At 29.6% G+C, this 10,811-nt stretch overlaps 3 protein-coding genes across 3 annotated transcripts; 1 reads left to right on the top strand and 2 right to left on the bottom strand.

Annotated features, from left to right (window-relative positions):
- The first annotated feature begins 2,288 nt into the window (after positions 1-2,288).
- On the top strand, positions 2,289-4,262 carry LOC130970131 (axial regulator YABBY 4-like). The gene is made up of 6 exons (XM_057896126.1): positions 2,289-2,631; positions 2,709-2,829; positions 3,037-3,085; positions 3,193-3,268; positions 3,471-3,566; positions 4,099-4,262. The coding sequence occupies exons 1-6, from the start codon at positions 2,410-2,412 to the stop codon at positions 4,174-4,176; spliced, it is 642 nt and encodes a 213-aa protein (XP_057752109.1). The 5' UTR covers positions 2,289-2,409; the 3' UTR covers positions 4,177-4,262.
- A 190-nt stretch (positions 4,263-4,452) lies between these two features.
- Positions 4,453-5,641, bottom strand: LOC130970132 (uncharacterized). The gene is made up of 4 exons (XM_057896127.1): positions 5,366-5,641; positions 5,131-5,236; positions 4,931-5,014; positions 4,453-4,751 (listed from the first exon to the last, which is right to left on the bottom strand). Exons 1-4 carry the CDS (start codon positions 5,429-5,431, stop codon positions 4,699-4,701), a joined length of 309 nt encoding a protein of 102 aa, XP_057752110.1. The 5' UTR covers positions 5,432-5,641; the 3' UTR covers positions 4,453-4,698.
- A 4,474-nt stretch (positions 5,642-10,115) lies between these two features.
- Positions 10,116-10,811, bottom strand: LOC130970696 (ubiquitin-40S ribosomal protein S27a). Its single transcript, XM_057896856.1, has one exon. It carries the CDS (start codon positions 10,741-10,743, stop codon positions 10,276-10,278), a length of 468 nt encoding a protein of 155 aa, XP_057752839.1. The 5' UTR covers positions 10,744-10,811; the 3' UTR covers positions 10,116-10,275.

Genomic DNA, 10,811 nt, shown 5'->3' with positions numbered 1-10,811 from the left:
ACTGTGAGAGGGAGAGAGTTGAGGCTGCGAAGTGCGAACAGCCGAGGAAGATGCATCGCCGTTCCTTGTTTCACTTACAAAACGGATTCCTTCCTCCATCAAAATATTCTTAAAATATCAAAATATTTTTTTCATAACTAAGGCTGCGTTTGTTTTTTATAACAGTACACGACAAGACACTGAGAATAAAATATGATAAGATACTAATAAATAGAGATACAAAATTTTATATTTTGTATTTTGTTTGGTGATAAATTAGAACAAATTATAAAAATCTAATTTATTTTTTCATTCAAAAAATTTAAGATAAAAAATATAATTATAAAAAATTAACAAGAATAATAAAAAAAATAAAAAATAAATTGTGTCTTTTGTTAATGTATTTGTGTTATTCTTGTCAGAATAAACGCAAAATACACTAATTTAATATCTTTAGACACATTATTTTTGTCAATATCTCTTCTACCAAATACAATCGTATATTTTAGTATCTTTATCTTAGTGTGTGTCTCGTGTATATAAACAAACGCAGTTTAAATGTAATAAAATGGGTCCACTTAACACTTTTTCTCATAACTTTATGTAAATTGCAAAAGTTTGATCGAGTCAAAACTCAAAAGGTTCCAAGGCCTAATAAATACCTTGGGTATATCATTTGTTGCTGTGTATGCGTGGAAATGTGGAAAGAAGCTTCCGGATTGTTGCACTTTTATTTTTGTCCAATTAAATAATAATTCAAACTGCATTATTAGTCTTATTATTTATTAGGATATATAGAACTCATCATATATATCTGACTATTGTTTATTAGTCACTTAATTAATTAGTATAGTAACTAAATACCAACGAGATTTGTTGAGAACAGTTCACTATGTCGAAATTACTTCACTACTGCTACTTGTTTTGGAAAATGGAATCCCGACCCGAAACTTGGAATTATATATTGAATTGATTTCCATACAAGAATTATTGTTCCAAAATTCAAAGACACTAGCTAATGAACCAAAAAAGTTGAATGAGACTTGCATGTCTTATGCTTACTAGGTTGGGGACGCGTAATAAATAAACAGACAGCATGATTTAGGATAAAGCCAAATCGTCAAATTTGAAGAAATTTTGAAATAAAGGGTACTTGTATTATGCATGTGTATGTGTCACTACTACTTGACATGTTTATGCGGTTCTTGAACCCTAAACACTACACAATATCATTATTCATTTTGTTAGTTTCTTATATTCACATGGTTAGTGCTAACAGCTGGCCCTCCCATTCACATACACATACACAGCTAGATCGTAGCTATGGCTAATTAAGCTTATTATTGCAACAATATTAACGATGTTACTTGTCTCCAATGATGCTAGCATGCCCAGTTTTCATTTACTATTAAAGTCTCCCTCCTCAGCTTGTAAATAATGCATATGTTGGAAGCCCGTGAAAAAGTTCCTATGTCAATTCCAAAGATATTTTCAATAAAACAATATTAAAGAATAAATAGAAGTTATTGTTTTTTATTATTATTTTTATTCATCGATCTAATTTCTTTAGTTTAATAATTCAATAACGTATTTTTACTCTCGTTTTTTTAATATTGATGACTAACTACTTATCAAAAATAATAAATTCTACTAATCATATTATCTTTATCAATTTTAAGATATCTTCAATTTTTTTTGTAATACTAATGAATATTCAACCTTTTATGGGAATATCATGAGTTTAGAACCATCACTACCACAAAAACGGAATATAGCCATCAAATTTTAACTATGAATACTAAATCGTGATAAAAATAAATGAGTGTATCTTTTATTTATCACGAAATATTATCACAGTGGTTAAAATAAACGTATCTTTTATTTATCACAAATAATATTTTTCGTAGTTGTACTTCTTGCTTACATTAATGTGCCATGATTATTCTATCTTAAATAAATTAATTTTTAAATAAATTTATTAATGTTGTATATACCCTAATTATTGTAAACATAACTATACTGATGAAATTGATTAGCTGCAGATTATATTATTAATTAAGCTTCTCAAATTAAACAAGTCAAATAATTAATTAATGGAGGTTTTCAATTGTTTACACATGAATATTAATTAATTACCAGGTAAAAATGATTTGTAAAATTATATCCATTTAAAGAAGTAGAAGGGAAAAAGAAAGTGTGTCCTGATTGTTAGGATGAATGTTGGAGTTGAGTGCGGCAGTGGAAATTAAAGCAGCATACAAAAAGGAAGAAGATGCACATGATATATGATTATTATTGTCCATTTTCAAATTAAACTATTAATTAGCTTCTTCAACTATATCTATATGCAGTATATATATAAATGCTTCAATTCGTTTCCATTACTTTTCTATCTCCTCATCACTCTGATATAATTAATTAATATTAAGCATGTCATCAAATAGAACACTAGTGAGGCATGTGTTTGATGTTCCTGAAGAGATATGTTACGTGCAATGTGGATTGTGTTCATCCATTTTAGTGGTCAGTGTGCCATGCACCAGCATGTCAATGGCGGTTCTCAGTGTCAGATGCGGCCACTGCTCAACCATTCTCTCTGTCAACATGATCAAACCTTCCTTTCTTCCTTCTCTGGTAACCCCTTCCAATCAGGTACATACAATTGCATTGTTTGTCATCATCATATGCTCATTATTCATTCATTAATTCATGAGTTCTTAATAATGCAGATAAATATTGAGGATGGCAACAAGATTAGCACTTTGAACACTCTTAATAATTATAATGATTGTGAGGAAGCCAATAATAATGTAACTACTCCATTCACAACTGATTCTGCTCCCAATAAACGTGAGTAAGCATGAATATAATTTCCTAATTTAAAGGACGGTGAAGTTGATAGGTGAGAGCTGTTAGATGGTTTGACTAATTTGACTAAATTTTCATCTTACGGCTCTCAACTATCAACTTCTCGTGAAGTTCACCTGAGTTTTCACATTAAAAAATACGTAGTTGCACTGTTTTTTTTATATGACGAGATGATTTTTGGATCTACAGCACCAGAAAAGAAACAGCGAACACCCTCGGCTTATAACTGTTTCATCAAGTAATGTTTATAGTCTTTAATTTAATTACACAGAGATTTTCTTGTGAATTATCATTAATTAATTCTATCCAATTGGAACTTATTAGTTTAATTGATTAATAATGCAGAGAAGAGATTAAGAGGCTTAAAGCTGAAAACCCTGAAATGGCCCACAAGGAAGCTTTCAGTACTGCTGCAAAAAATGTACTGATCACTCTTAAATTACCTTCCATGCTTTGAATTTAAATGAATCATTTTATTTTTTTTCAAAAAAATGATTTGAGACAAGCATGACAGGCATTTTAGATTGGAGTGTGTGTGTATATATATATGCCCGAGTATTTTGTGTAGAGAAAAGATTATTTTGAAAGATGAATTTGGTGATGGTGATGATGATTTTTTTCAGTGGGCCAATTTCCCCCCATCTGAGTATAGAAGAGGAGATGATGAAATTGACGAAGAGCGCTCTACCCACACACCCCAACTTGCTAATAATAATAAGGTACAATTAAAAGCATAATTTGAAATATGAGTTGTAACTTCTTATATATCAAATCTCTGGTAATTTAGGCAACGAATTATAATTCAAATAGTATAGTCATTTCATTTTCTTTTAAATTTTGAATTCGAATTTCACTTCTAATTTTGATCTACTATTAATAAATTTACAAAAATCAATTAGTTATTATTGTATTAAAAAAATAGTCAATTTTTAAATTCATTATTTAAAAATTAGATTAAACTTTTTTGAAATAAAAAAATTGGTAAAATAATAGAATTTAGTTAATTATTTTAAATTAAGATGATAAAATTATATATAACAAAAATTATAAATTCAATAATAATTAACTTCTCATTTTAATCTATTATTTTATCAATTTTTTTATTTTAAAAGGGATTTTGTTCTAAAGAATTATCTAAACTCAAATATAATTATATGATTGGATGAATTCTTTTAGACGGTATCAAAATTTAACTATAGTACTACATAATACATATTATATGTTATTTGAAATTAAATGTTAATTTGACAGGTGAATATTGAAGAAGGTGAAGATCGACGTGGAAGAAAGAATCTAGAGAATTCTATGATAAATGCACCGTTCAAGTGAAGAAATAAAAAGATGTTCTCAGAATCATTCTTTAAAAAAAAAAAAAAAAAAAAAAAAAAAAAAAAAAAACAGAATGGAAAAGGAAATTATTAGAAATTTTGAGTTTAGAAAATGCTATGTAATTTTTCCTAGTACTAGTACGCCCAATCTCAGTTGTCTTAGGATCACACAAATTCTTATTGCTTAATTTATATATATCTTCTGAGTTCTGATAATGTCAAAATTTCTCAAAATTTCTCTATATTACGTGGTAATTTCACAAAGTAGTAGGGTATATAGATATCTTATTCATCACTTTTAATTTCTTGCTACAAATAATAATACATCATCATCAATCAATATTCAATTGGATACTAACTATATATATAGCTGTTTACTTAAGCAGCAGTAGTCCACATGATCAAACCATCATTAACTAATTAATTTTTACCATTCATCATCATCAGCTATATATAAATCACTATTCCTTCATTCCCTTTTTGGATTAATTATAATTATCCGATGATTATTAATTATACATTATTATTTCCAGTTTTTCCTTCTTGCTGAACTTGGTCCCCTTTTACAATATCTACCTGAAATGTAAAATTTAGACAACCCACCATCAGATCATTATAAATATCTTCCAATTCTCATATCACTAATAATGATAAGAATTAAGAAACCTCAGTTATAGCCTGCATATATAAATCTCTATACATTTTCTTTTTAATTTATATAATGGAAGGTTATTTAATTAGATCAGATCTCTTACTGAAGAATGGCCTTCTGGTGGGAGTAGTAACTTGAAAATAGTCCCTAAAGAATTCCTTATTCTCCTTTTGCAGTTCTTTCCACACTGCACAAATTTGTAACATAGACTTAATTTCACAACATGCAGATAAATACATATATATGTACATAGTGATGAAATTGAAAACTCATTAATAATAATAAGGTTTATATAATATGGACCTGTAAGTGTAACAAGTGGCTTGATTCCTGCATGTTCAGCTAGTGCCTTTATGCACTGATCTTGACTCATATGAAACAGCAAGCATCTCTCTATAAGATTCTGAACCTGCATTATTATTATTTTCCATGCATGTCAATATAAAATAATAATTAGTACTAAATTAGAACAAATGTCCAAAATGTACACAAATAGAAAGAAGGGAAAAAATAGAATAAGGAACACATCTATATATACCATCCTGATATAGCTGTGTGGGTGGCAATACAAACAAGGAAGAGGATACTGGTGACTGTGATACATATTATTATATTATTGTACTGTGTGCTATTGCAAGAGAAGAAAAAAGAGAAAAAAATTGTATGTTTGGAGTTTGGACAAATTATCAAAGAGAACAAATTAGAAAAGGAATGAATAGAGGAAAACAAACAAACACAAATAATATAAAAAGAAAAAAAAAGTACAAGGAGGGATGCATGAAGATATTTTGTGAGGTTTGAACTGCTCTTATTATAATATATATATATATATATATATATATATATATATATATATATATATATATATATTAGAAAAGAGACAAATGAGTACTGTATGGTGTTATCCACACATATCTATAGTGAAGGGCCAAAATAGCTCAAGAAATCCAACACTAGAGATTCACCTCATCTTCTAAGAGGATAAGAGAAGTGTATGTGATTGATGTATATTTCAAATTTATGTGCTGATTAAGACCAAAATGTGGACAAGGCTATAACCACTTAAACAAGGGCACCTTAGCTTGCTACTATTACTGTATAGTGTATGGTATATAGTATAGGCCTAAGTTAATGCATGCATCAATTAATTACTGCCACAATTTTTTTTTTCTCTTTTGTGGGGGTCCTACGAAGTTCTTTTGGTGAAATGCAATGAATAATGAATATGGAGGGAGGTGGTCCCCTTCTTCTCCTCCTAGCTAGTGAATAGTGATGAAGAGAGCCACTTTATTGCATTTGCTTCCATATCAATGACGCAATTGAGATTTCAGATTCAGTCTTTTCCATTTCCAACACCAAAAGAAAACAACAAACAATAATAATAAAATAGAAAATTAAAAAGTGTTGAAGCAATGTCATAATATGTTCTAACATCGATGAGATTGGTATTAATGTCGCTTTGCTCTCAAGTTTATTAGATTTATTTTGCTCAACACAGAGAGAGATCGATAATTTCGTTATAGTTTCCAAGCAATTACAGCATTACACACCGGTGCATGCAGCGTGCTTTATTTGCAAACTTCTTTCTCAACAAATTTATGTCATTGCACCAAAAAACAATGTGTCATTATTATGATAATTATCATCATCAATAAGTCTTCGAGTTTTATTGAGTTTAACTAAATCTTCAATGTTATTAATTAGGTGAAAACTCAAGTGAAGTCGACTTCAGGTGAAGTTAATATCTGAGAGCGTTAGATGAAAATTTAGTCAAATCATCTAATGACTTTCAGATATCACTGCATCTGAATTTTCACTTATTAATTAGGTTTTTTTTATCAAAAATACGTAAAGTTTAAGAGAGAGATATGTGTGTCATGTATTTGTTAAAACAAAATATCAAAAAAATATTATTAATAATAATCTTAACATTCACTCTTAATACAGTTAAACCTTTTTCTCAACAAAGATTCGCACATAAGAGTGGCAAAATAAAGATAAAAAGTTAAAAGTAAACATCAGATTGGTCTAAGTGAATTTTAGATTTACTCTCATACATGTTTACATGGCTTTTAATAAAGTTTTTAAGAGTTTAATTCTGATGCAGTATAAAAAAATTTACATAGTTATGCAATTATATCCATTTTTTAAATAATTATTTACGTAATTAATGTAAAAAGTAATTAATTTTGTTAATATGCATTACGTAATTGTATGTAAGTATAAAATTAATTTATACTAACAATACATTAAAATTAAATTAAATTTTTAATATATATAAAGCAAATATTCTATCAAATTTTAATAAAAGACAATTAAGTTCAAAAAATATATACATTGTAAGATATATAGTCCTCTTAAAAGTGGAACCAATCAATCTTGATGGGAATGCTAAATATGAGAAAGTGAAGAATACAAGCACTTTAAAAATTAACTTGCTATATTAAAGGTTAAAAAAATATAAATTGTAAATTTAATCCTAAATATAAACCATTGATGATATAAACTATAATAAATAGAGAATTAAAATTTGTTTAATTAACAAAAAGAGTAACTCTTTATTTAGCAAAAAACGTTTAAAAATTTTGAATAAGGTAAAGTATTATTTTGATTTCTAATGTTTTGGTTAAATGTTAATTGATTTTTAACATTTTAAACATTTTATTTTTATCCTAAAAAAATTTAAACAAGTTTAATATTATCATCCTGTTAAATTTAATATGAATAGTTAACCAAATGAATGACATGGATATTAACAATGTTATTAGTTAAGTTAATTAACAATGTTATTAGTTAAGTTAATTATCTTTTTATTTTTGTGTGTTAAAGAAACATAACAAAAACTTTTTTGTAACACTTCTTATTCTCATTCTTCTTTTACAGAATCTCAAATCTTAGCAATCAATCATCAATGCTCCATAATAAAAAAAAGCTTTTATATTAATGGTCGATTTTACTTACTTTATAATATCGAACATTATTAACTCTTTAAATAAACTAACAATGGAACAATATTAAACTCATTTAAAATTTTTTAGAACTGAAATTGAACGTTTAAAACCCTATAAACTAAATTAAAACTTAACATAAATATTAAAGATCAAAATAGTATTTTACCCATTTGGATATTTTTTGTGTGTTTCTGGTCATGACCCATTTGTATATTTACTTACTTGTGTTTGGCCTCCATTGTAGGAAAAAAAAAATCAATTTTAAATTTATAAAACTTATGAAGTATTGATTACCTTAATTAAACGGTTAATTTGATAAAGTTTAATGTCCACAATTATTCAAAAAACTTACTCCTTCAAGTGTGTTCGATATGAATGTAATTGGTAGGAATGGCAAATTTTTCCTGAGTAATTTTATGTGCAATTTTTCATAAAATGACGCCATCCTTTGCTCAAGTTCTGTTTCTTTTGCTAAAATTGGTAAATGTTAACCACATGAAATTCAGGACAGTATGCAGCATAAATGTTAACTACATGAAATTCATTTTGACATTCGTTAAATGCAATTATTAGTTCAACTACTATGACTAGCTTTCAGTCTATTCAAAATTGGAATATAGCTTACAACTAACATGAGGCAACAAATAGTTTGATCAGACAACTACACATGAAAATTGTGCTAGTTTTAACTATTATATAAAGTTTTAACACCGTAAGGAATTAACTGTGTTTTAAATCCGCTTATTGAGGTGAAAACAACAGGATGAGAATTAGAAACAAAATAGCCGATTTTCCAATAGAATCCATATCCAAACATGTTTCGAGATGTTACTTTTTACAGTTTATTCTAACAAGGTATAAAACAACATAGATTCTACTCATACGTGAAAACAACCAACACACAACATTCAACAGATAAGTCTGGTTTGATTTCATTTAACACATGTATTACAGTATTAGTAGCTGAATTGAGCATTCACAGTAACAGAAACAAGCAATCAAAATCATACTTTTAGAGGACTCTACCTTAGAGAAAGAGAGGGGAAGTGGGAAAACAGCAAGATAAAACCAAACCTTACACTTTCCCTCTTTTCTCTCCTTTTATGACTCAGATATTGAGAATGAGGTGATGGCATACATTCTGCCAACATAACCCCACTTATGCTTCCTGATATGAGAATGAAATCATGGGACATAACGACCACTCCAATTTATATTATATATATAATATAAGATAAACTATAGAGCTTCCACATATATAGATCATATATAGTCATACGTAGCTAAAAAAGGTTTCATTCTTTCATTGAAAATTTTCTATTGTGTAACTCCACAGTGTAACTCTTTCCTGAAAGAAGCAACAAACAATGGAAAATGTGCAAAATAGTATACAATTGGTTCTCTCAACTGATGCAAAGCCAAGACTCAAATGGACTCCTGAACTTCACCAAAGATTCATCGAGGCAATTAATCAGCTTGGAGGTTCAGAAAGTGAGTATATAGTACAAACTACAAAACAATACCTTTCTAGTTTAGTATTTTTGAGATAATTAAACATCTTAGGCTAATGTATCTGTATTAGGCATTTCCCTTTTCTTGTTACTTTCACTGATTCCAAATCAGGAGTTCTTTTCTTTTACCAACATATTGTGTGTTTTTTTTCTGGTCATTGCAGAAATATAGACTTGGGAAAAGCCAACTACAACTAGAAATCTGCTTTGACAATAACTTGTTCTGGTCAATGATCATTTTTTTTCTCTTTGGTACAGATTGCAGAGAATTGAAGAACAGTGAAGGTCCTTGTAGCAACAGGGAAGAAAGTATTGGGACACAGAATGAGATGACTGAGTAATAATTATAATAGTTAGAACATTGATCAAAGTAGTTGAATGTTTTTTCTAATTGGTATTAAAAATTTCATTGATCAAATGTTATATTCAAGAGAAGCATGCAAATTGCTGAGGCTCTCCAAATGCAAATGGAAGTACAGAAGAAACTTGATGAGCAAATTGAGTTAGGTAGCTTAATTAGCTACCAATACCTTATAATATAATATATGATCTAAATTGAAATTGGAGCATAATATGTTGAATCAATTTGGATCATAATTTTTCAGGTGCAGAGACATTTGAAGCTTAAAATTGAAGCACAAGGGAAGTACTTTGCAATCATAACCCCGCCTAAAAGCTCAATCTGTCATGTTCTATTCTATTCGATAATTCCATAGCACCCAAAAATAATATTAAGCCCAAAAATAATATTAAGCAAACAAAATACTGAGAATCTAATAAGCTAACCTCAACAAACCATTAATTCGTAGGGTAGAACAAAACAAAATCGCAAAAGAAATTTAATCACATAAAAATCCTCAAAATTTTTAAGCCTTTAACATAGCAGTCTCGTTCCAAAACCGAAACACCGAATAGAACCCGAAACTAACACATGAGAAATTAAAATTTAAAGAGTAAAACCCTAAATGACAGAAAATTAAACGAAATTACGCAGCAGCCTTCTGGTAAACATAGGTGAGGCCACACTTTCCGCAGTAATGGCGATCAAAGTGGTTGGCCATGAAAGTTCCAGCACCGCACTCAGCGTTAGGGCACTCCTTCCTAAGCCTCTGAACCTTACCACTGTCATCGATCTTATAGAACTGAAGGATGGCGAGCTTCACCTTCTTATGCTTGTGCTTGATCTTCTTAGGCTTGGTGTAGGTCTTCTTCTTCCTCTTCTTGGCGCCACCACGGAGGCGGAGGACAAGGTGGAGGGTGGATTCCTTCTGGATGTTGTAGTCGGCGAGGGTGCGACCGTCCTCGAGCTGCTTGCCGGCGAAGATGAGACGCTGCTGGTCCGGTGGGATGCCTTCCTTGTCCTGGATCTTGGCCTTGACGTTGTCGATGGTGTCGGAAGACTCCACCTCGAGGGTGATGGTCTTCCCCGTTAGGGTTTTCACGAAGATCTGCATCTTTGCGGACGGCAGAAGGGGGAAGCTACGCTGGAACTCAATGAATTTGGAAGCGGAGGGTTCATATG

The sequence above is a fragment of the Arachis stenosperma genome, chromosome 3 (genome assembly GCF_014773155.1).
Source record: "Arachis stenosperma cultivar V10309 chromosome 3, arast.V10309.gnm1.PFL2, whole genome shotgun sequence".
NCBI lineage: Eukaryota > Viridiplantae > Streptophyta > Magnoliopsida > Fabales > Fabaceae > Arachis > Arachis stenosperma.
Note: the sequence above shows the minus strand (reverse complement) of the source record. Positions and strands in the feature narration are given on the sequence as shown.

Coding starts and splice junctions, on each gene's coding strand:
- LOC130970131 (XM_057896126.1), top strand. CDS start 2,410: ATGTCATCAAATAGAACACTAGTGAGGCATGTGTTTGATGTTCCTGAA. Junction 2,830..3,036: donor TGATTCTGCTCCCAATAAAC/GTGAGTAAGCAT, acceptor TTGGATCTACAG/CACCAGAAAAGAAACAGCGA. Junction 3,269..3,470: donor TCAGTACTGCTGCAAAAAAT/GTACTGATCACT, acceptor GATTTTTTTCAG/TGGGCCAATTTCCCCCCATC.
- LOC130970132 (XM_057896127.1), bottom strand. CDS start 5,431: ATGTATCACAGTCACCAGTATCCTCTTCCTTGTTTGTATTGCCACCCA. Junction 5,015..5,130: donor GCCACTTGTTACACTTACAG/GTCCATATTATA, acceptor AAATTTGTGCAG/TGTGGAAAGAACTGCAAAAG. Junction 4,752..4,930: donor CACCAGAAGGCCATTCTTCA/GTAAGAGATCTG, acceptor TTTACATTTCAG/GTAGATATTGTAAAAGGGGA.
- LOC130970696 (XM_057896856.1), bottom strand. CDS start 10,743: ATGCAGATCTTCGTGAAAACCCTAACGGGGAAGACCATCACCCTCGAG.